Source organism: Mus musculus, chromosome 1, assembly GCF_000001635.26.
Source record: "Mus musculus strain C57BL/6J chromosome 1, GRCm38.p6 C57BL/6J".
NCBI lineage: Eukaryota > Metazoa > Chordata > Mammalia > Rodentia > Muridae > Mus > Mus musculus.
Window position 1 is genome coordinate 57,851,178 of NC_000067.6, and position 25,929 is coordinate 57,877,106.

The window sequence follows — 25,929 nt, forward strand, 5'->3', positions numbered from 1 at the left end:
AGACTCACCAAAGGACCAATTCAACACTGAAGGCTTCTGTCTGCAGCTTGTGGGGCTGTCGGTTCCCATGGTTGGATGCTGGCCTTTGTCATAGGCAGGCTGGTAAAAATGGGTCTCTTGGAGGGCATGTTCCTTTACTATCGAGAGTAAACAAGGCTGAGATTAAAGAGACTGACTGGTCAGATGCAGTTCATAGCAGGAAACAGAGTCTCAAAGGCTGAGGCCACAACACAGTTCATCCTCACAGGAGACAGGAATGAGTCTGCTCCCATGGTGCACGAAGCATTGCAGAGGCCAAGTGTGCTTCTGAGCACCAGGCAGGACAGCACCAACTGAAAGGCGCAAACACTTGTGTGTGTGTGTGTGTGTGTATGTGTGTGTGTCTGTGTGTCTGTGTGTGTGTGTGTGTGTGTATGTGTGTGTGTGTATGTGTGTGTCTGTGTGTGTCTGTGTGTCTGTGTGTGTGTGTCTGTGTGTGTGTATGTGTCTGTGTGTGTGTGTATGTGTGTGTGTGTATGTGTGTGTCTGTGTGTGTCTGTGTGTCTGTGTGTGTGTGTCTGTGTGTGTGTATGTGTCTGTGTGTGTGTGTATATGTGTGTGTGTGTCTGTGTGTGTGTGTATGTGTGTCTCTGTGTGTGTGTGTGTATGTGTGTCTGTGTGTGTGTGTCTGTGTGTCTGTGTGTGTGTGTGTGTGTGTGTGTGTGTGTGTGTGTGAGCGTGAAGCCGAAGTTCTCCCTCACCAGCCCATGGTGCCCCCAGCGGCTATCCTGATCAGTAGAACCCAACTTCGTAGCTAGCGACTTAACTCATAATTTTTAAAGGCAAAGTAAAATTTTGATCTGTTTAGCTTGAAGCCCTTCAATTAGTTTCTATAATTGGAGATCTGGGCAATTTCCCAACCTTCTAGTGTATACCAGCCAACAGAAAGATGTGGTTTGGAAGGGACACTAGAATCTACACAGAAAGAAGACCCTGCAGGGGAAGCCCTTCACACAGGGCCGGGGTGAGGACCAGCTCCTACCATTATTCCTGTCTTCACATCTGAGAAGCCTACATAGCCCCAATCCACATTTGTAGCCAGTATTGCCTTTCATGGAAAAACAGAATCCTACTGGCATTAGTACTTAAGAAGAGCCTCTGTTGGATTGTACTGTGAGGTCAGTGAGCAGAGAAATTGCCAAGCAGGAGTGTGTGTGTGTGTGTGCGTGTGTGTGTTGGTGTCATGCACGAGCCTTATCTTGTGAACATATCTTACCATCAGCACTGGTGCCACTTTCTTAGAACTTAGGAACATCTGTTCACTGGGATCTCTCCCTGGCTCCCCTACGGATTATAACTCTTCAGCTTCAGAAAATGCTACATATCAAATCTAAACTTTAAAGCCCAAATGCCAAAACAAAACCAAACTTCTTCCACCAGGTTTCACAGGTCTATAATGGTAAAAGTAGATGTGTCGAGAAAAGCCAGCTGGCGTAGCTCTGGCTCACAGGCTTTTCCTATCAAATGACACCAAAGCAGGTGTCACCATTCACTTCCTGCGTAGCTCTGTATGTGTATGTCTTAGTGACCCGCCCATATGTACACAGTCACACACCCAAAAAAGCTAGGTAACCGGAGATGTTTACGTAATGCCAGAACTTCCATCTAGATAAGACAACCAAACTGGTGTCTGCTGAGTGCCCTCTCTGTAGATGTCTTGCAGGCATAGTGCCGATGAAGGTTTCACTTTCCATGGCTATAATCAGAAAATCCCTGCCCAGCTTCCCTGTTCATTGTTAGAGACAACCAGAGAATAATTGTTTCCTGGAACCATTCAAGGGCAGGAGTAAGCCAGAAAAAAGTGGAAGTCTGATTTGCCAGCTAGTACATTTGCTGTCTCCCTCATGCCAACTTTGGGGGCATAGCATTTGCCAAACGAAAGAGGTAAGAGGTATTTTTCAGTGGGGTGGCTGTCTGTGCAAAGCAAGTTTCGAGAACCGCCTTCCCGGGAGGGAGTATGCAGGGCCTCTGGCTAGCATGCCCAAATGCACATGTCAGTTGGCAGCGCTCTTTGGAAAGTTCTAAAAATAAAACCTGATTGTTTCCAGAATTTGATAATATGTCTAAACAGATTCCTATTTGAGAATAATTGAAGTGATACTAGAGTCTACAATGGATATTGTCAAGCTTTCATCCAAAAACTGGCAAAAGGTATTAAATCAAAATTTATATTTTACTTAAGACCTAGGTTTAAAAGAAAGTGGAAGAAATCAAAAACATTTTTGCAAACAGTGTTATACATGTGTCTTCTCTGGACGTAGGGATGCTTGATGCCAAAAGTCAGAAAGAACACAAGAAAGTGTTTCCTTGGTTTTTGATTGACAAAAAAGTCATGTAAACAGGCCGTATATGTTCAGAGAATGACTCGATGCTGACTTCTGGACAAATCTGTCATTGAATTTAACTCATTTCTACTATATCTCAAAAAGATCAAAACTATTAAAGACTTAAGATATGTTTTCAACAATAATTGTCAAAGATTTTGGCCAAATAGGAGAAACAAACTACCTCTGATTGCTGTTAGGGACACAGAGCTCAGAGTGGAGCTCCTCCACAGACAGAAAAGGTGCAGACCTGGCGTTAGGAGGAGAAAGATGGCGAGCAGTGTCCAGGGTCCACTGAGACTGGAGATGGGGCACTCACAGTGTTCAGAAGATGTGGTGAGAGCACACATGTATCCCAGAAGTTGTTTGCAGTGTATTGCTAAGTGTGCCAATGGAGAGCAGGCCAGGATGGTGCCAACTGTAGCTGTCAGAAAAGCTGTCAGAAAAAAAAGAAACTTGAGCTAAGATGAAGTTGACAGAAAAGAAATGCCCACACTAAGATAAAAGCATTCTGCATAGAAGGAAAAGAAAGAATACTGTATCTTATGTAGACAGTTGCAGCCATTTTTAATGGCTCATTCTGTAGTACTGCCCACCTGTGCTCAAAAGGCCTAACACATACGTGAGAGTAACTAAGACCTAACACATACGTGAGAGTAACTAAGACCTAACACATACGTGAGAGTAACTAAGGCAGCTGATGGTACAATGAGGAATGCCATAAGCATGCTTATTTGAAATTGACATAATTTCAGTTTTTGACTACTTCCCATTCTTCTCTTTTTTATAATAAGAAGAAACATAGTTAGGGTTCATTCCAACCTCTCTGTGTCATTTTCTGTGTTAATACGGTATGGATAAAAAGATATGCATTGCCTTCCAGAGTTACTATAGCATGCTTTTAGAACACACCTGAGTGAAATGTTGAACTGGAAAGTATTTCTCCATTCCAAGATCATACTTACAATCAGGGCTGAATGGAATGGTTTACCATGTCAGTAGGGAGAATGTCTTGGGTACTCTTTGTTGCTGTGCTAAGACACCATGACCAAGACAACTAATAGAAGAAAGAGTTTATTATGGGTGAGTCGATGATCATCATGGTGAGAAGCATGGCAGCAGGCAGGCAGGCAGGCATGTCGCCAAAGCAGAATCTGGGAGCTTATATATGATCTCAAGCTGGAGGAGCGAGAGACAGAGAGACAGAGGGAGAGAGGGAGAGAGAGGGAGAGAAAGAGAGGAAGAGAGACAGAGGGAAAGAGGTAGAGAGAGACAGAGAGACAGAGGGGGAGAGAGGGAGAGAGAGGGAGAGAAAGACAGAGGGAGAGAGACAGAAAGAGACAGAGGGAGAGAGGGAGACAGAGGGAGAGAGGGAGGGGGAGGGGGAGAAAGAGACAGAGGGAGGGAGACAGAGGGAGAGAGGGAGGGGGGGAGAGAGAGACAGAGGGAGAGAGGGAGGGGGAGAGAGAGAGACAGAGGGAGAGAGGGAGGGGGAGAGAGAGACAGAGGGAGAGAGGGAGGGGGAGAGAGAGACAGAGGGAGAGAGGGAGGGGGAGAGAGAGACAGAGGGAGAGAGGGAGACACAGGGAGAGAAACACAGAGGGAGAGAGACAAAGAGAGACAGAGGGAGAAAAGGAGAGAGAGGGAGAGAAAGACAGAGGAAGAGGGACAGAGAGAGACAGAGGGAGAGAGAGACAGAGGGAGAGAAAACTAAGAATGATATTGGTTTTTGAAAGCTTAAATCCCAATCCTAGTGATATAACTTCTTCAACAAGGCCATACCTTCTTAAACAGTGTCACCAACTGGAGACTAATCATTCAAATATATGAGCCTGTGGGGGGCTATTCTCACTCAAACCACAACAGGACACTTTGGAGATCATCTTTGAAGCATTAACCATTTCTTTTATCCCTTCTTTATAGGGCTTATACCCCTAGAAGGAAGATGGCTGAACTCAACACTCATGTGAACATCAAAGAGAAGGTAAGGTCTTACTGTATGTTAACTCTCAGAAACTGCAGACTAGTTAATATATACCTGCTGGTAAAAACGTGGTTATAATGGAAAAAGGGAAAAATGGTTTGCAGAGATGCATAGAAAGTCTGTTGCATTGATATAATATCAAAATATTCATCTGTGGAATGTGTGATAAGAACAATACATATATTTTCTCATTTTTACCATAATTTCCATGATGCAGAGGCAGAAACTGAACAACAGCACAGGTGAGCCATGTGGCTTCACATAGCACGTAGGCAGCATCTAAGAACTTGAGTGTGCAACTGCCTCTCCAACCATCTTGTGGCGGTTTCAGGTGGCCTTTTAGGTCTTTCAACCTTGAGAGTTCATGATACAGAACACCCCCTACCCCTAACCCTACTCCTACCCTTCCTCTTCCCTCTTCCATCTTTATCATTTGTTATGAACTGATCAACATTCACATCCCTTACCAGTCTGGAAAGCTTACTTGACTTTCTGTCAATATCATTCCCTTGCCATCTGTGTATTAATAAATACATTGTAGTATTGAGTCTTAACGGCCTTAAATCATATAGCCCATGGAGATAAATCTACCTAACCTACTCCATGGCAACAGAGACTAAGGGATTCATACATGATCATGAGAGCCTGGCCAGGAACCTCTGTCAGCCCTGACTCCTTCTCTAGAGGTATCCCAGACTCACTGCCTGCCATGTACTTGAATGTGGGTATTTTCTCCTCATTGCTTTCTTTGTATCCCTACCTTACTAAAAACATAGAATGAATGCTGAGAGGAGTGATATTTGTGAAGTCCTTGCAGTTTTCTTCCTAACTGGATGCCAGTACTAATGACATTAAGCACCCAGATGAAACACCCGTTCATTTAGGGTGGAGAAGCCAACATAAATACAGTAACATATAAATGAGCACAGCCATTTCAGACCACGACAGCAGCTTTGACAACGACACATCAGGTGTGTTTTGGTGGGACGGAGGTAGAGAGGTGACTATTTTACATGAGGATGTCCCAAGAGCTCTTTGAGAGGTCATGTGAGAACTGAAAGAAAGTTGATGGGATAGAAACAACCAGGTAAAGATCCGAGAATCCTGCATTTAAAAAAGGCAAAAGTATGTGCTTCAAATGCACAGAGGGAATGAGTTTGGAAAACCGGTAGCCATCGTGGGCCTGAGGGTGATGGGCAGAGGGAATGGAAACAAAGGCCAGAGGGTGCCCCTTCACCTCAGCCATTAACCTTCAGGGAATCAGGTGGAATGGAGGATTCCACGTACCTGGCTGGAAACGGTTTTGTCTTCTAATATAAAGGTCCATTTTATCATCAGTCACATGGAGGAGAAATTAACAATTCCTTCAAGCATGCAGTGTGAAAACCCCACAGAAGCAAGACTGTGACTCACATCACTGGAAGCCATAATGTGTTCCCAGCATCCTGGTGTGTAACTTGTCCGTCATCATTTCAAAACAACTGCCATTCTACACCCTGATGATAGATTGTGCTATCTGAGGTGTTGATAGAGATGTTGCAGGGGATACTGTAGCATGCATGCTTTGTTTTCTTTTGTTTCTTGTTATTGGTACTGGCCTTTATCTCAATAGGAGCTATTTCCTTTGTAATGATACATATTGTCTGTCATGAATGTTAGCACATTGTCTTGAGAAGGACCTCAGGCCTCACTAGACTGCTCGAGGTGTTTGCGTGCCAACAGGTTTCAACCATGTTAGAGCTGTGTAGGGCTCTCTTCCACAGGCAGAGGCCAGCTAATGGGAAGATGCAGGCAGGAGCATGGATTGGTGGGACATGTTTTCAGAGGCGACTGTAATGCATGCTTATATGTCTATTCAGTGACTTCCTCTTTGATGGGGACATTGAGGCTTGAGGTCACTCTTGACTTTGTCAAAGTTAGACTTTGCTGTGTCTGGTTCTGAAGCTGACTCCCTTTTCCCTGTTTCTCAGAGTTCCCACCAGCAAACAGAAAACCACAAGCGCTAGCAAAGGAGACCAGAAAAAAAAAAAACTTAATGTAGAGTTTCTTTGTAGTTTTATGTGGTGTCTTAATCGATGTAGAATTTCTATCCATTACATTCCATCATGTATTCCACAGATTATTTTAATATTCAGATATTTTAGCATATTGATCATTGAATAAACAATAGCAGAAAGCTGCAGTTCCTTGATAATGAGCCTTCATAGAGTCCCTTTATTTAAATGAAAATTTATGCTCCCCAGTTTGAAAGGCTGGGGTGGACTTCCTAGTACTGGTCACAGACTGGCTCCTTTTCAGTCATCTGTTGGTAGATGGATGCAGCCTTCTCCAGTCAAGCTATAGAATGTAAAGCCCTCTACAGAACCAGATTTATAGCAAATGGTCCCTGCAGAGTGCAGCTGGTGGTCAGAACACCACGGGAGGCCGAGCAGGCAGGATTAGGTTGTCTTATGCAGAAGAGAGGAGACAAGCTGGTCTGTGTGGGCACACAGCATGAAGGGTCAGCATGAAGGTGCCATCCGTTGGCTCGGGCATCAGAACAGTGACTGTCCAGGGCTGTCGGGTGTCCACTTGAGGAGGGATAGGAACAGTGGGTGTTTTGCTACTCCACTTGAATAACTCATCAAAATGTTGGCAGCATTTTGGAAAAGGGCACTGTTTGGGTTGTAAATGTTGTGAATCTGCATGACAGTGAGAGCAAAGCCTGCTAACTCAATTAGTGAATTCCACCCTCCCTGTCAAAAGTTAATAGACTTCTCAACTCCATCAAATAAGCCAGAATAAACAACAGAAATTCTGATCATATATAGTTTCAGATTGATTTATTTCAGTATACTTATTTCCTTTAGTTATTAGCTTGTGTGGCCTTTTATGATTAGTTTGTTTCTCAATCTGTCACACAAGGCAATGGCATTTCAGTTTTGAAAATTAAGAGTAATAATAACTGTTTTGGTCTTAAGTTACAAGCTTTTGTAGATTAATGAGCAGATTTCTAGTGGTGTTGATACAATATCTAGTCAACAACTGTGGAAATTTTTTTTTAAAAAGAAAGTCTTATGTTAGGAGCTGGCTCAGGAGACAGCTCAGTCAGTCCAGGGCTTTGTGGGCAAGCATGAGGATCTGAGGTGGAATAGCACTCATTTCAAAGGCAGGTTTGGTGACCAAGCTTGTAACCACAGCAACGGGAAGGCAGAAACCAGTAAATCCCTGGAACTTACTGGCCAGCCTCACCAAATCACTGAACTCCAGGGCCACTGAGAGACAGTCCCCCAAAAAACAAGATGGAAGGCCTTGAGAAATGACAACACACAGGGTGGGCCACTGGCTTGTGCACACACGTGCACACACACACGCGTGCACACACACACATATGCACATCTAAAAAAACAAATAAATTCATAAACAAGGAAATACACTATCTTTTCTGTTGTAAAGCAAGGTTTAACAGGATGAGGTCTTTGTCCATCTCTAGTGACCCAACAGGGTGGATTGGATAGAAGTCAAGTACTTTGAAAAAAGAACTTTTGTCTTCTTGCAGTTTTTTCTAAGTCCAGAAAAGAAGCTAATAATGTTTAATATTCAGGGGAAATAAAACTTGTAATAGGTACTTGTACTGGCTAGTTTTGTGTCAACTTGACACAGCTGGAGTTACCACAGAGAAAGGAGCTTCAGTTGAGTAAATGCCTCCATGAGATACAACTGTAAGGCATTTTCTCAATTAGTGATCAAGGGGGAAGGGCCCCTTGTGGGTGGGACCATCTCTGGGCTGGCTGTCTTGGATTCTATAAGAGAGCAGGCTGAGCAAGCCAGAGGAGGCAAGCTAGTAAGGAACATTCCTCCATGGCCTCTGCATCAGCTCCTGCTTCCTGACCTTCCTGAGTTCCAGTCCTGACTTCCTTTGGTGATGAACAGCAGCATGGAAGTGTAAGCCAAATAAACCCTTTCCTCCCCAGCTTGCTTCTTGGTCATGATGTTTGTGCAGGAATAGAGACCCTGATTAAGACAGTACTTGTGATGTTTTATTTCAAAATAACTTCATAGTGTTGGATTATAACTGTAAGGATTTCAATTGGAAAATAAAAAAAAAAATTCAAATAGTTCAGTTTCCTCAGTATGGCATACATCTTCTTGGTCAGTCCTGTCTTCTTTCTTCCTTACTTTCATCTACCCCTGTCTCTTCCCCATGTGGAGACATGTGTCCTTCAGCCCAGCCACTGTGGCCTTGAACATCTTTGCCTCCAACCCATTGCAAAGGCAGGATCCTGTATAAGACATCTTTCTCCAGGACCTGAGCCTCACTCCACTCCTACTCAGGAACACTTTCAGATATCTCTTTCTCTCTCTCTGTGCTTCCTCAAAGGGACTCTGCATCTTTCATCACAACTTACTGCATGTAACAAGGGCCTTAGCTGTCTGTCTCCCAGTGCTAAGACTAAGGAGTGTGTCTTACATTCTTGGATTTGACCTATAGTTGGCCCCCGAGTTAGAGTTGGGTAAGTGGATGGATAACAGATGAATGAACACAAGTAGTTGAATAGCTAAGTTCTTTAGACTTATGAAATTCCATTTATGAAATGTTATCAAGTCTCCAGGCTTCTTGAAAAAAAAAAAACGGTATGGAGGTTAATAGAAATGTCAGCTCATTTTCTCATATCCATTGCTATTAAAGCATGCTTTAAATTGCTTCTAGAAATGGGAGCTTAGTTGGGTTGCTTGGGTTGACTACATGTGCTTCTGCAGGAAAGAATCATCTTTAGAAGGTGGTGAGCAAGCACCGTGGTCCCTGGCAAGTCATGATAACAAATGAGGTTGCTAGGTAGTAACTGCTCACGGAATAGATCCCCATAGCAAGCTTGATTGAGGATGGACAGCAGAAGAAAACGTTTGGTCAACCAAAAGTCTTGTGGTTGGAAATAACTGTTCACTGGCACTTTCTCATTTTTTTATCTTGTTAAAGATTTGATTTTATTATTTTCAATTACATGTAGGTGTGTGTGTGTGCACTTGTGGGTGTGTGCATATGAGTGCATAAAGTAGTTTTCTTTAAAACAAAGTTCAACACTAGAAACTCCATGGATAAATTAGTGGATAGTGACTGTTAAAGTTACTTCCTACTTAATACACTTAGCTATCAAGTGAAATTGATTTATCGAGTTTTAAAATAATAATGAGTAGTATAGAAAAATAAAATTTTTGGTCAGGTTTTTCTCATGTATTACTATCAATCAAATTCAATTTAGTAAGAAAACATGTTGACGGAAGGAAAGGAATCCTTGCCTGTAGAGTTAGCATGTTCCTAGTGCTCAGGCATGACGGGATAAGTCATTCCTGTGATGAATGATTCTGTAGGGGACCCAGTGCCCTTGGGACTGGCCTCAGTGAGGGAGGCTTAGGGAAAACATACGTCTAGAAGGGGAGAACTGTCAGCTGCCCAATCGCTAGCTGAATAACCTGGAACAAACCATTGAACTCTTCTGGACTTCAGGTTACCAGTAAGTGAGTGAGGCATGGTTGTAAATTATCTCAATAAGTCAAGCTGGAGGCACACTCAGGTGGAGGGGACTCATCTGGCAGGTGTGAGGTCCCAGGTTTGATTCCCAGCAATCCTATAAAGGATTTGGGTGGAGTGGGGGGAATCATCTGTTTAGTTTACAAATAAAAATGGAAAAACTGCCTCTGATTAACATTTCTCTCAGGGTTTAAAAGGAAACTTCCTGTGGAACCAAGAATGGAATGGGGAAGAAAAGTCCAGATGAGAAAACATAAAAAGTGGACTTGACTTTCAGACTCTGATAGCTCTTGCTGAGCTGCACAAAATATAATTGAGACAAGACAATTCGATGACATGGAAATGGGGAACAGCCCAGTCTATAATATCATTGCCGAGAGACCATTTATTGTGAATAGCTTTTAGAGCTGTTCAAGTTATTGAGGTAAATTGGATTGTAAACAATAACCATACAGAGTCATTAAAATGAAAAGGAAGAAGAGTCTCTTGTCGACACTGCATGCAAGGAAGTATTGTCACCATTTCTGCAGGTCACTGAGATGCAAAGTGTTCACGTTGGTGTCCAAGTTTCCATCCACAACAGTTGGATGGGTAATTTATTGTCTCATAATAAGCATTCCCCATTTTACTTTTTTTCCTGTAACTCTTGTTCTGTGTTTTACAAAGTACTGAAAATATAACTCAGGTTTTTATTTGGAGTGGAGGGTAGGCAGAAAAAGTCAAAAAAATTGATTAAAGAGATTTTAGGAGATCAGAGAATAACAGTATGCACTATGCCTCATCTTTAGAGCATTAACCTATTTCACAAAGAAACCATTTCTTAGGCTTGGGGATGAGTTTTAATGGCATATACTTGTTACAAAGAACAAGCATGCAAGCTTCTAGGGGGAAAACCTTCATTTTACAATTTTTCACAAGAGTTTAGTTTAGTCCAACGCTTGGATTCAGAGAGCAAGAACACCAGCTGCACAGCTTTTAGATTTCACTGTGGGACTTGTTCTTGTCATCATTTTCTCATAAGAAAGGGTCATTAAATTTCCCTTTCAAAGAAAGGAGAAACACTGACAATAGTTATTGCCTAATGCTTATATACAGAACTGCTGTTATTGTTGCTTGGCAACTAGAGGAGATTTGACAAGGAGTCTAAAGGAACTGAATGAATAAATGGGACTGTCAGCATCAGTTTCAGGGGATAAGAAGAAATCCACTATTGCGGGATTAGCATCACATTGCTTTGTCCAAACTACATGCCCGGAATACACAATGCTGCTTCTGTTTCTCCTACCCCCGGCCCCGTCTTCTAGCCTTTCACTGTAACCCCTTTTGTACTATGGCTGAGGGATGAGTAGGAGACAGATGCTTAATGCTGAACAATATAAGAGCATGTCAAAATGAAGTCATTTGGCAAAGGGGAAAGTATCCCCATTAACAGTCCCTTGGAGTTTATAGGGACTTCTCCCATAGTCTAGTTATTTCCTACAATGATCCTTCATTACATATCCACGTTTTTAATACTTATTTATTTTATGTGTATCTATGTTTATCTGTATGACTGTGTGAGGGTATCAAATACCCTGAAACTGGAGCTACAGACAGCCGTGAGCTGCCATGTGGATTCTGGGAATCAAACCCAGGTCCTCTGGAAGAGCAGCCAGTCCTCTCAACAGCTGAGCGATCACTCTGGCCCCTAAATGATCCAGTTTTATAGATAAAACTTGACAAGGCATCATAGATGATTTCTTCTCTTCTGACCTTGCACACTTTTGTCGAGATAGATTTGGTGGGCAGACAGACTGGTAGATCTAGCACGTAACAGTAAACTCACATATATTATTACTAAAGCCACTTTTTCATAGTAAGCTATTTCTCCACAACTTGGTCACAATCTGCTTATCAACAGTATACATTTTTTACCTTGCTTGTGTACTTGATACTTTATATAACAGTAATGCTACATACAGATTTTACCCCACTCCTGGTATCAGTTAATCAAAATTTGGTTTAATAATTTAGTCAAGATCCTATCATGGTAATTGTAGGTAAATATAAGTAGAGACAAGTCCTAGGAAGGCAGGAGGTGTTGCTTATGTAGTCCCTGGATTAGAGGTGGAGGGTAGTGCTTTTAAATGGTAAGTGTGAGAATAGGCAGATGCAGTTAGGAACAGCCTTCAGATGTCATGATATCTCTGAAAAGAGGGAGAAAAAAGGAAAAATCCAGAAAAATCTCCAACTTGTATTGCAATGGTAAGAAAGTTTCATCAGGCCAAGCACATACCAAAGCTGCCAACTGTCCTCCTCAGCGTGGACTGGCAGCATCTGGAGGAGCAATTCATGAAATGAGTCCAACATGTCTCTGCTATCAGTCAACTCTGCCTCCTACAACAGCACTCAATTACATTAAAAAAAAACATAAAAAGGAAATTGAGATAAATATTTTGGAATTTTATAATATGATTAAAGCATGAGGTTTTTTTTCCTAGAAAAAAATGAATAAAAAGTTTTAAAATCACTGCTCTGAAATAATTAGTAAATTAAAAAACAGACTCTAAGCATCTGGTGAGATAGAGCAATTGATGAAGGGAAAAGACCTGGATTCAATCCTCAGAACACATTTTAAAAGTCAAGCATGGTGGTGTGACCTTGTGTCCTGTTGCTGGAGAGACAAGGGTAGGCAGATTCCTCCGACTCAGTGGTCAGCCAGCCCAGCCTGCTTGTCAAACTCCAGGCCAAAGAAGGATCCTGTCTCAGAAATGTGGATACCACCTGAGGACTAGTGACTAAGATTGTCCTCTGACCTCCTCACATATGTGTCCACAAATGTGTGCACCTACACCTACACACACACACACACACACACACACACACACACACACACACAGCTGGGCATCTAGTATGGAGGTCTTTTCAACTTTTAGAGCAAGCCATCATTTGATAACCTTCTCCCCTGACTCTGTTTCTAACCACGTTTACATTAAGGAGATCCAGTTTCTCCCACTGAAAAGTCCAGTCCTTGCTCCATTATGTCAGCCCTTTTGGTTTCCTGTCTTCTTTCACCACATGAGTTAATTCACTACCCTGTAGGACTACCAGAGCCCTAACTCCAGTAGATGAACTGGGGTCTCAGGCATTGTAGAAGACAAAGACAGAGCACCAGACCACAGAGTGAGCACTGGCCTCAGTCTCCAGAGTAACTCCTCTATTTATGTAAAATGGAGCGCACAAACTCCAATTTCCTGTAAAATGCAGGGATTTCACAAAACCATCTATGGTGCATTTGTAACCCAGATTTCTCATGCCTCTGTCTCTGGAACTCTTCAGAACTCTACTTCTCAGCCTTTGAAGATAATTATCAGTAAAAGTCATTGAAATGATGATTGATGATCAATTATATAACAATGGGTTTTTTATTGTAAAACACTTAATATTTTCCCTCATGTAATCATAAGTGCACATAGTGTTAACCACAGGCACAGTGTCTCTGGACACTGTCAAGTATAAATAAACGTTATCTCTGTCACTACCTATTCCCTGCCTTCACAGTCCCTGGAAACCACAAGATTGTCCTCTACGTTTATGAGTTTAGTTTCATGAATAATATTCCATGTAAGTGGAGAGGGACTACATTGGTCCTGTGGCTGGCTCGGGAGTATCACGTCCTTCACACTGACCCGTGTTGTCATGCTGTTCCACAGCTCAGCATTTTCTTTCTATTACAACTACATAATGTTTCTCTGTGAGTAAAACCTCTATGTGTATATACTCGTCGGCCACTAATGGAGACATTTCCTGTTTTCTTTAAATACTTATAGCTCAGATATAACTTGACTTATTGAAGGCTGAATGTACAAAGTTGTTTCACCTTTTCCTTTTTTCTTTCTTTCTTTCTTTCTTTCTTTCTTTCTTTCTTTCTTTCTTTCTCTCCTTTTCCTTTTTGACTAGTCTTTAGAGGAAAACCAAACAAACAGAAAATTGTAGGAAAAATAAGATCTGGTCAGTTAAATAATCACTTTAACTGATATTTAAAAGAGTGTGCCTTTTATAAATTGGTCCACCCTTGTAAATAAAAGAGAAAGTATATTCCTGGTTTCCATGGAGTTTTAAGGTCTGTTTCCTCCACACCACAATGAAGAAATATCCAAAGCTAATATACTTTAGAGATTAAGTTAACTCTTTTATGCTGCTATTGACCAAAGGGTAATTAGCTCTTTTTTTTCCTAGTATTGATTAAAGGGTTCTAAGTGACTTGTACCCTTTTTTATAGTACTTTTATCTGGGAAGTTCTGTGAATGAGAAAAGAAAAAAAAAAAGAAAAACTACATTAAAAGTGAATGTAAATAATTACCATTTTCCCCCAAGTGGAGACTTTAAACTACAAAGAAAATGAGGAAAGACTTCACTGAATGTTCTCTTAGAAAGGAGATAAATTAAAAGAATCTTGATTTTCTGCTGTGATTAAGGTACCCAAACAAAAATCGCCTATTGATATAGCATTGATTTTTTTTTCAGTAATAAGCCTAACTATAGAATTCATCAGAGATACTAGCCAGGCAGAATATTTTTCTAAACCCTAATACTGTTTAGGTGTGACCAGCTGGACAGAAATAACTTCTGGTGGACTGAGGGGCTCAGCTACTTTCAAATTATCTGCAAGTCTAATTGGTAATTCTGGGGGTATTAGAGGAAGAGACCAACATAGTAATTAAAAATCAAACAGCTCAAAGCATGACAATTAGGTGTTCACGCCATTGCGTGATGTGTGCTGCCCATAAACCTTGTTATAACATGGGCACACGTTACCCATCTGACATGAAAAAAATCAAACAACTTAAGCATACACCAAATATATATGTTTGTTTCTTTATTGTGTTTCTCAATCTAAATTAGAGGGACTGTTGCCATTAACAACCATCATATATATGGCCTCTTGCTTTTGTTGTCTATGCCCTTTCAGGAAGACTGTATTCAGAAATGATGGCTACAACAGTATCACCCATATTAAGAGTAAGAATCTTAAAAGGAGACAGGCTCTTACAGCAGGCTGACTAGTACAGTTAAGAAGCAAGTTTCTTCCAAAATTAGGTCATTCTGCCTCTTCATAGTTGGGGTACCTGCATGGAACACTGGGCTGCTCTGTAAACAGTCTATCCTAAGGTCACCATGCTGTGAGGAAGACCAGGCGAGCCCATCAGGACCCCATGGAGTGCTCCGCCTGACTCGAGGTCTCTCTGCCACCACCCTTCTGCATAAGTGACCCACAGCACACTCATCCGTCAGACTTCTCCCAAGCCCATCTCCACACAGTCAAGGTCCTAGATAAGTTCTTCTCAACAGTCGTGTACCAGTAGGTAACTAGAATGCCTTTTGCAAGAGAGGGCTCACCGAGCTGGACATGTAGCTCAGTTAGTAGACGGCATGTCTAATGTGTACAGAGCCTGGGATCCAATCCACAGAACCACATAATGTAGACATAGTGACACAAAACTGTAATCTGAGCTCTTGGAGGATGGAGACAGGAGGGTCAGAAACTCAGAGTCATCCTCTACTACATAGTGAATTGAAGCCAGGCTTGGCTGTTTGAGACTCTCTCACAGAGGGGGTAGGGGGAGAAAGAGAACGCATACCCTCTTGAGCAGTTTTACTTTACAAAAGCCATATTGTGGAAATAATGATCTTGCATAAATAGTGGAGAGGTGTGGAAGAATTACAGTATATTCTAAGTGGTTTGAGAGGTGACCAATTGTCACTAAGAACTCTCTCCTGTGCCACCATTCTTTTTTTTTTCCTGCTCCCTCTCCCTCACTAAAAGAAATGAAAATGTTTTGTTGTCTGAAAACCAGAGAAATACTAAGGACTGAAATTAGTTTAAGGGAAGATGGAAGTGGGAAGATGGAGAGTTACAGGAGACAAGACAAGACACAGACTTGTGCTCAAAGGATCGAAGTCCCAGGCTCCTTGGAGCATCAAGTGTGTGAAGGGGTGGAATTTCAGAGACAAAGTCATGGGCCAAACTTAGTCTGTAACTTCCATTATACCTCAAATTCATGATTCTTAATTCAGGATGCTTATCAGAACCATGGTGGAAACGTCAGTGCCGAGCCACCCGTCATACGATTGCTTCCCCCTTCTTGTTCCTTATATCTAAACAGAGACCAGTTGCTTCTTCACACGTGTAGTCATTCCCTACACTGCTTATATTGGTCCATTTTCTTGCCCAGGCTACTGTATTAGACTCCTAGCTGGCATGCACTTGATCTCCTAGAGCTCATACAGAAGAAGATCGAATGACCTTAAATGCACAAATATCATAGTCCTCCCCTGGGCAAATCTTCATTAGCTTTGCCATAGAATCAGGTTCAAAGTTATCAGCCGTGTGACCTAGACCACTTTGACCCCATGCCTCTATTCTGAAAGCCCGTGCCTTTTAACACCTGATGTTCCAAGGACCCTGGACCATCTTTCTTTGAGCACACTTCCTGTGTCCTGCCTCATTCCTCCAGGACCTCTCCATCTCCTTCCCTTCATTCTCCTTTTAAACCAGTTTCAGCCCTCAGTGTTTCTCTGGTTCTCAGACAACAAAACATCTTCACCCCCCTTTACTAAATCCATCAAACATCTGTCTTTCTAGACTATAAATTTCCTCGGCAGATCAGGAAATATGTCTGTCCCTGCCTATGGTCCAACTTCAGAGTCTGTTAACTGTGATTGAATCAGTGAATAAATAATGGAACACATATTAAAAGATTACTCTCAGCTCCGACGACATTCTTGTGGTAATACCTTGGCTTCTATACTTGACTGGGGCTCATAAAAATTCAAATCAACAATTTGACTCCGGCCTACACAAAGTTTAAATCCATAAATCTTCTCTAGGAGAAGGCAGCAACTGGGTTTTTGTTTGTTTTTTGTTTGTTTATTTGTTTGTTTGAGATACCAAATTGAAAGGAATGGCTAACATGTTCCTCGTTTGTAGTGACAAAACCCGCAAGGTTCCAAAAGTTCACAGCTGGCTGTAGCACCGAGTCAGAACTTACAATATTGAAATTTAACAAGGATGGATGTAAAATCACCCTGGCTGAGTGTTGCTGTCTCTTCACAAGCCTGGGGCTGCAGCTCTTGTCTTGAGAACAACATTAGGAGAGCTAATAGCAAATAAGTCCCAGGGAGACCAGCAATTAGTGTGTCTCCTGAAGCATCCGTGCTGGTTCTGACAACGTGAATGAATAAGTAGGGCCCATCAAGGCAGGTGTACGGTTCTCTTCTCCGAGTACCCTCCCCCAGTGGAGCAGTGTGCCTATTTACCAAAACACTTTTCCTGAGGAAACACTCAGGAAAGCTTGACCAGATGGCAGGAGCTGGGAGACTGCAGCATAAGTTGTAGAAGATCACATGTTTGCTCTGTAGTGATGGATTTCTAAGGAGTGCTTCGGCTCTTTGAAATAAATGCAGGGCTGACCTGTAGGAAAGGGGTTCCCGTCTCACATACCAGAAGGCAGCACCAAGTATAAGGGTTGTGAAGGCTTGCGTCCCCTCCCTGGCTACCTGCTTTTTATCACCAGCTCCTCTTGTCTTTTTCACTTGCCCTTAATCTCAGCAGGACATGGGGTCCCTTCACTTCTCTCTAGTGTCCTAACCCATCTTCTTAGGTGCCTTTCCAGCCACTTCATGAATACCCACAGCCCATGTGCCTGAGCCTCAGGACCTCCCACTGTAATTTTACAGTTTGTAAACGTGGGTCATTCCTCTCCTCCGCCTCTGATTCTAGCTTGCTAAGAATCTGTGGGCAAAGCCATGCCAGCTGGCTCTGTGACGGATGTGTGCTGTCCAGCGTTCATGGCCCTTCAGGCCTGGTCAGCGTTCTTTATTCATTACGGCCACTTCCTCTTAGGTTCCCACGCAGGCAGCTCTAAGCCGGTCTCTATTTTTTAAGTGTCAACGCGCAGATGAATGGTTTCCATAAATGTTCGTCTTTCACCCACTCGAATTTTTATTATTTATCTTCGTTCTCCATTTCTCCTCTTTCCTTCCTTCTCGGAACTCTGAGGAATAAAAAGGGGACTTCCTTTCTTTTCAAAGAATATTTTTCTACCCGGATATCTATCTCCCCCAACCGTGTGTGTGTGTGTGTGTGTGTGTGTGTGTATGTATGTGTGTATACATGTATATATACATGTGTTTCTATGTCTTGAGTGTATGTGCAGCAAGCATGTATACATGTGGGGGGGACATGCACGTGTGCAAGTACAACTTTGGGTGTTGTTCCTCAGAAGACATCCACCTTTTGTTTTGAGACAGGCTCTCTCTGTCTCTCTCTGTCTCTCTCTCTCTGTCTGTCTGTCTCTCTGTCTCTGTCTCTGTCTCTCTCTCTCTCTTTCTCTCTCTCTCTCTCTCACACACACACACACACACACACACACACACACTTTGTCCTGAGACTCACTGGTTCAACCAGGCTGGCTTGCTGGCCACTGAGCCCTAGCAATCTACTTCCCCAGGTCTGGGATTACGAGAAAGCACCACTTTTTATATGTGTGCTGGGTATCAAAGTTAAGTCCTCATGTTTGCCCAGGAAGTCCTTAGACTGAGATGTCTCTGGCCCCTCCACAGCTTCATGCCATTTTCTCATTTCCTCAGGACATCTTGGGGCATAATTTATCTCCTTTCTTTCCTTTCTCCAAATCCCCTCTCACTTCTGGCTCCTTCCTCCATCAGTGAACATGCTCAAGCCCTTTGGGCTATAAATTGCACACTGATTGTTTTAAGATGGATTGGAGAGAGGGAGAACCAAGCCAGAAACCCAATTAGGAGGGTTTTACAGACTCGGTGAGAAGGAACCGGTCTAGGTTAGTGAGATAAGGGGAGCAAACAGTAAGATTCGGGGGGTTACTATCAGGACACCCCAAAGCGGCGGCTGTTTGTTTCTTTGCATTGTTTTCTTCACTGTTTAGGGGACCCCCTCTACTTTTCCCTGTGAAGTGTAGCTTCAGTACACTGGGACTCCCCAAGACATTCACTGAGAAAGGTACCTGCCAGAAGACAGCTTGTCATGTTTTAAGAGGCTAGTTGCTGGGATGGGAGAAGAATGCAGTGGAGGAGCTCTTGTTCCTCAAAGAAGAGTCCATTGCACCCCTTACTGCAGCTGTCATCGTCACCCCCAGTTCAGAGCTTAAGTCAGTGCCTTGGAGGCCTAGAGGTCAGAGTCTGATGGGAGCCTCAACCCAAGGTGTTCGAGTACACGGTCACTTTCCTTTCCAAGGCTGATGGAGAGAATGGTTCTTACCTTTTCCTCCCTTATTCTCCCCTCAAGCCCTGCAGTGGCTAGTCCTTCAGCAGCTAGTCCTGCAGCAGCTAGTCCTGCAGCGGCTAGTCCTTCAGCAGCTAGTCCTGCAGCGGCTAGTCCTTCAGCAGCTAGTCCTGCAGCGGCTGGTCCTGCAGCAGCTGGTCCTTCAGCAGCTAGTCCTGCAGCAGCTAGTCCTTCAGCAGCTAGTCCCGCAGTGGCTAGTCCTGCAGTGGCTAGTCCTGCAGCGGCTAGTCCTGCAGCAGCTGGTCCTTCAGCAGCTAGTCCCGCAGTGGCTAGTCCTGCAGCGGCTAGTCCTGAAGCGGCTAGTCCTGCAGCGGCTAGTCCTGCAGCAGCTAGTCCCACAGTGGCTAGTTGAGTCTCAGGTTGTGTTGCTGTCATCCTCCCTCTTCCTCCTCACATCTACAGATGGTTGTCATTGTGCTGGGCCCTGCAGAGATAAGCTGGGATGATCTCAGCCCTTCAGAGTTAGCAAGTTAACAACCTTCATTCCATCTGCAAACTGAGTTCTCCACGAAGTTCAGCATCCTCACAGGTTCTGGAGGAAAGACTATGGGAAAACCACTCCTGCCTGCCACAACCTATGATCAAGCAGACCCTTAAAAACACTTCATCCTGCCTTCTCTCAAGTGCTGCAAGCCTCTAGAACTGCATCCTGGTTCTGAGCAGATCCCAGCTAACTGTGCTCAGTTTCAGAAGACACACAGTGTTGCCACGATCCTCACTTCGGCTTTCCCCCTGACTCTGTCAGCACTGTGTTTACCTCATCTTCAAAGCTTCATTTTTCTTTCTAATCCTGTTCTGCTCGCCCCAAAAAGTTAATTTTGATTTGTGCCGGTGGTGTTAATTCCCAAAAAGTCAGCCGAGTAGAACATGACAACACTTCATACATATTGTTTTGCTGGCAGGAAGTAGATATTCGAAAAAGCAATTAAATTACGGAATCATCCTCGATGCAAAGGTACCAGCCTGCGAAGGGTATTGCCTTCCTCGCAAGAAGATGCACAGAAGACCCGCCTTCATTAGTGTGCAGATGATACTACTGGTCCAGCAAATGAAGCAATACATACACAGAATCCAAGCTCAGCGTGTGGGAAATGTGGCCAAAGCTGATTATAAAGCCTTTTGAGTGTTGCAGGAACTGCAAACCCATACATAACTGGTTCTTGGTGGTGCAAAGAGGAGGCCGTTGGGTGCTGGACTGCTGCCCTTATTGTAGCAGATAGGATAGTGCTCACCTTTAAGTGTGTAAAGTTCCTCAGGGCTGGAAGCAGCCATCTGCTATGCCCGGGACCTAGGAGGCACCCCACACATCTGTGGCTTGAATCTATTAAGCTTTTGAATACTGCAAGTTTCTTTCTGCTGAGCTGTAGGCACTGAAAAAGTAGCATAAAGACCTAGAATGTCTCAATGACTATGTCACTCAGTCCCCCACTCCATCCATTTAGCCACTCACCAGACACTATACCTCCATCTCCTGTGTGCCCCCAGTGTTTAAGATGCTGTGGATATAAAGTTTGCCTTGAGCAACTTACACTGCATCAGATACAGTCACACAAGTAAATTCTGGAGCTTGCGAGAGAGCTAGCGACAGTATGTGGGCAAGACTTGTGGCTTCTGGTCTCTCACTTTACAGTCTGAGTGCATTTGTTCTTAAAATCTTCCAGTTTTTTTTTCCTTCTTTGCCAATTAGATGGGCTATTTGACCGTGTTGTTTTTATTTCCAGCTCCATTTGTTAATATAGCCTTTAGGCACCTGCTACTTGCTCAAGAAAATGAAACCTTCTCAAACTAGTGCAAATAAAAAGAGGTTATTACACAGGTCTGGCAGGGTGCCACGTGACTTGAGGAAGTCAAGGGAACAGCAGGGGTGGGGGGCAGCTTTCTGGGAGGCTGGCCCCATCCATTTCTACTCTGCCTCTCTCTCACTCTGAATAATCCTTAAGAGTCTGATTGGTGCATTGTGGCCTTTCAAGCCAGCGGCTTCCTGACCATTGTGATTCCTTGTGAATATACTCTGATTGCTTCCTGGGCAGACTCACTTACCAGAAGGTGCAATTATAGATGATCAGTCTTGACTTATCGTGGTCTGACTTACAATTTTGACCCTCACGTTGGGGCAAAAGCAACACCCTTAAAACCGTTCTCGTTTGCACTTTGAACAGAGTACTAATAAGTTAAGATACTCGGCACATTACTTCAGAGCATGCTTTGTGTTGAGTGGCCGTGCCCAGCTGTAGGGTACTGCAAGTGTTCTGAACTCATGCAAAGCAGACAGGGCTAAGCTATACCATCCTATTGGGTTTAAGTGCACCAGCTGGTGCATTTATGGTTTATTTTAATTCATGTGTGCTTAAGTTCGTGGGTGTGAACATGTGTGTTACGTGAGTGTGTATGCACGTGTGTGCATGTGCCTAAGGAGGTTAGATCTCAATGCCAGGTGTCTTCCTCAATCCCTCCTTACCTTATTTTTTAGACAGTCTCTGACTGAACTTGGAGCTCACTGATTGGCTACACTGCCTGACTTCCTGTCCCCACCTTCTTATGGTTTTTGAGCATGCCCTGCTGCCACCCAGCTTTCCTACTTGGAGGTGCTGGTGATCCAAAATTTGCTTCTCATGTGTGTGCAGCAAGCACTTCCCAGCTAAACCATTCCCGTCCTCCAAACACGTTGTTGCCTTACCGTGCTTTTAACTTACGATAGACTCATCGGTGCTTTAACACTGTTAGGAGTCATAGTGCACCTCAGTCTGTCTGTCTGTCTGTCTGTCTGTCTGTCTCACCTGTTTGTTTGCATGTCTCTTCCCCAGCTCTGCCCCTGCCTGCACCGTTCCTGTTCTGTCCAGACATCCAGTGTCGGGACTAGACTTTTAGCGAGTGATTAAATGAAACTAAGAGGGAAACACATGTTGGCTATATTCAATATGTGATGAAGAAAGAACTTAGGAAAGATGTTAGGCACACTGTCCCTGTATCTGTGGAGGAAGAAAGTTCTCTAAGCCACTAGTTAAAGGACAATCTTCCCAAAATAAGCCTTGGCCTGCACATAAGCTACATGTTCTTGCAGTTTCAAAGCCATACCTTCATGGCCTATTGAGAATACTCCCACTCTTTTCTGTTTCAGACTTATTGAGCAGCTAATATATGTCAGACTCTCTAGAAGGCACTTTACACGCATCAGTTCTTCCCATTTTTACAGGCTGTGGCAGATAATAGCCTCTTTTTATGAAAGAGTTTCAAAGATCTGAGCAGTTGACCAAGGTCGAATGCCAGAGCCAAGATTAGAGCATAGCTCTGTTCGCTCCAGTGCTCTCTCCATGACATCTCTCCATCTAGAAAGCATCCTCCTGTCTGTGGGCAGGCATCCTTGCTCTTCTGTACTGCCATCATACCTTGTTCATACAAAGAACACAGCACTGATTCTCATTATAGAGTTCCCAGCCCAGCTGCTACACTGTACCTCCTTGGGACAGAACTATAGCTGGCGCTTTCTTGTATCCTCAGTACCTATCACTCAGAGCAGACTCAGCTGATGTCTGTCCTAAGCTGACTCTGGGAAGAGAGAGAGGCATACTGTCCACTTTCTTCATAGTCCCCAAACTCTAAAAATAGCAGTGTTCCTGATTAAATAGCAGTAGAACTGTAAGAATTTTAAAAGTGCACAAGTATTCTTCCAGTCTCTGATGGAATGTAGAGAACATACACGTTTTCTCTGCCTGTATAACACTTGGACGCAGTCAGTCAATTGAGACCCGCTGTGTTACTGTGGATGATAGACACAAAAGTAGATGCCAGTGGCTGTGTGGTAGCAGCATGCTGGTGGAGTATTTGTTCGGCTCCAAGCAGCAGCTGGATGTGGCTACAGGATGAATCACTAAATAAGCGGTTATTAAATACCTACCACACACACAGTATCAGTCACTGCAGAGTAGCCATGGTAACCATGCAGAAATGGCATTGGAGGATTCCACCCTCAGACTGCTTAGAGTCTAGTCAACACAGCTCGCACACAAATCCATAGGATAGCGGAGGTGCTCAAATATTTAAAGACACCTACCTACTGAGGAAGGGCTTTGAAGTTGAGTCAGGAATGCTTCTGGTAAGAAGGGTTAAGAAGGACGCCATGCATGCCTGGCCATTCAGCTGGAATATAAGAGTGGGGACAGATATCTTAAGTCAAAGGAGGGCCCTGATGAAGGAGCGGGGTGAGGAGTCAAGCTGGGTACGGGGCACTTGTCTGTGCTAGGTAGAGGAACAGCGTCACTTGGAAAAGCAGGCTGCTGCCAGGGTGCCCTATGGCCTTGAATGTCAGAGTATACAAATTGCATTTCACTGCTAGTTCTTCGGTAAGGGAATAAGATGGTTGTGATTCTGTGGCCATCTCCCCATGTCCATGTGTTCTAAACCCAAGAGTTCAGGTCACCACAGATCAAGAATACTTTGGAAAAAAACTAAACATGTATAGAATTTTGTCTTGTCATTATTTCCTAAACAATGCAATATAACTATTTTCATGGTGTTTACATTTGGAAGAGGTATTTTAAAATATATATTTAAAGTACCTAGAGAATTTGCATAAGTACATGCGTACCCATTTTTGTAAGGAACTTGGGCTCCTATGTGTTTTGGTATCTTGGAATCCTGGAATACATCTCCCACAGGACCACAGGAGAATACATTTTTGAAAGGATGGCAGCATCAGAGTGAATTTCCAAGGGAGAGACTAGAGTGGAGAGACTGGCTATTTTGTGTCTGTTGATAATGCTAGGTCTTGGCTGATCACACAGCAGTGGAAGTCGATTGAAAAGTCTTCTCTGAAACTCCAGCATGGTTTTAGACCCACTGGTAAGCCAAAAAGAAAGCCTAAGGAGCCATCACAGACTGGCTTGATAATGCGCAGTGTGAACAAGGAAATCTGTTAACAGCCCTTCAACCAGCTATGAACCGAACAGCATCCCATTGCTTGGTTAATGCATGAGCCAATAGGGTGGAGCCTGGTGCAGAATATGTCAGAGCCTGCAGGGCCAGATAGGAAAACCCCCGAGAAAAGAGGGAATCCAGATGAAATTTACTCCGATGGTAACATCACAACAACCCCTTTCTAAATAGCAAATTGAATTTGCTAAACCAGACATAAATTAGTAGAAGAGAAACAGATGAGCACGGTATTGGAAGGCTAAAGCAGTTGCTAAATGAAGCGCTAACTAGCCATCTTGACTGTCACCCAGCAGGCAGAATGGCTGCCTGGTGGGCACGAATGGACCACTCTGTTAGTTTGGCAGGGGAGTCCCTTAGGATTGCTGTCAAGGGCAGCATCTTCCAGCTTCCTTCCAAAGCTGCGGAAGGGCCTGGGGCTGTAGTGAGAGGCTGTGTGTGTGAGAGAAGCAATGCCAGAAAAGGCCTCTGCTACACAGCCACTGCCTGCGTGAATTTTATGAATTCTCCGTATGCAAACTCCCATTAGTCATGCATGGAAGGAGCCGTTCTGACAGCTCTCAGAAGCTGCATTTTCCTAGGCAGCCACAGCCACCGAGCACACCCAGGGCAACACTGCTTTGGCCACCCATCCCCTGTGTTTGCTGGCACTTGGAAATGAGATCTTTCTTAGACTTAAATACTCAGGCTCTTAGAGTCTGTGAATTGTAAATAGCAACTGACTGGTTCCTGCGTGTTTATTTGCGCACAGGAGCACATGTGATCTCTGCATCCTCCATGAAGTCCTTTCTATAAGAAATGATGCAGTGGATTTATGAATTGTGCCGCTCTCTTGGCATTGCCAGAGACCAGTGACCAGAGCAAATAGAAGTTAACCTAGACTTCAGCATCACTGAGGAATAATTAAGAACAAACAGGATACCCCCACCTTATTTACTCATTTCTGTAAAGCTTGAAATTCCTCTTCTAATTAAGGACCAATCCTTCTAGTTGGTACTACTTCTTATAGACTTGATATTGGAACTCAATTAGTGATGATATTCTAGAGAGACATTTGGAACTAAGATACATAAAATAAGGAAGGGTTGGAGAGATAGTTCTGTTGGAAAAATGCTTGCATGAGGACCTTAATTTGATGTCCAGCACCCACATTAAAGTTAGTCACTGTGATGCACATCTGTAATCCCAGGACTGAGAAGGTAGATTCCTGAAGCTCACTAGGTTTTAGCTCCAGGTTCTGTTAGAGTTGATCTCAAAATATAAGGTAGAGAGCCCTTGTAAAAGACACCAGATGTGGACCCTCGACCTTCACATGCACACATGTACACTCACCTCCTTATGGGCATGCACTCACACACACAAACACGCACACGCATGCATATACACACACACCAGTGACAACATAGTTCTGTCTGTCTGCACATAGCTGGCCATGCTCATGTGGTCTTTGTTTCTGATTTTACAAAGATGGGAAGAGTGATGCAGGCGTCTGAAGAGAAAGTGTCTATCGAGCAATGACTTACACTGTTTTTGCCTTAACATAATAAAACATGTTTTGCAGAGGAGAGTCTAGGAACAAGGGAGCAATTATTTTTATGTTGATTTTATGATTCCAGTCTTTGCTAGTCACACAGCTGTGTGTAGGTGGCTTGAAAACTTTGGTCTAACGTTACAATAATGTACTTAAGGTAATTAATAACTAAGCATTTTATTATTCAAAAAGGCATGCTTGATGTGGCGATAATGATGGTCATTATTATGAAATTTTACATATGAACAAACTGTAGTGGCTTGAACTGCTAAAACTGTATTTATTTAAAAGGCATTAGGAGTATAATATAGG

General features: G+C 43.3%; 1 protein-coding gene and 1 non-coding gene across 16 annotated transcripts in view; both read left to right on the forward strand.

The window, feature by feature from the left end:
• The window catches only part of Spats2l (spermatogenesis associated, serine-rich 2-like), a 174,297-nt gene that overhangs the window by 77,076 nt on the left and 71,292 nt on the right, over positions 1-25,929 (forward strand). For all 15 annotated transcript variants that reach the window (XM_017322123.2, XM_006496210.4, XM_006496217.4 and 12 more), the window contains one exon: positions 4,287-4,347. In XM_017322123.2, the coding sequence (XP_017177612.1) occupies positions 4,287-4,347 (61 nt within the window). The remainder of the gene's footprint in view (positions 1-4,286; positions 4,348-25,929) is intronic.
• On the forward strand, positions 14,562-14,663 carry LOC115487684. Its single transcript, XR_003949316.1, has one exon. It is a non-coding gene; the product is annotated as a small nucleolar RNA U13 (small nucleolar RNA).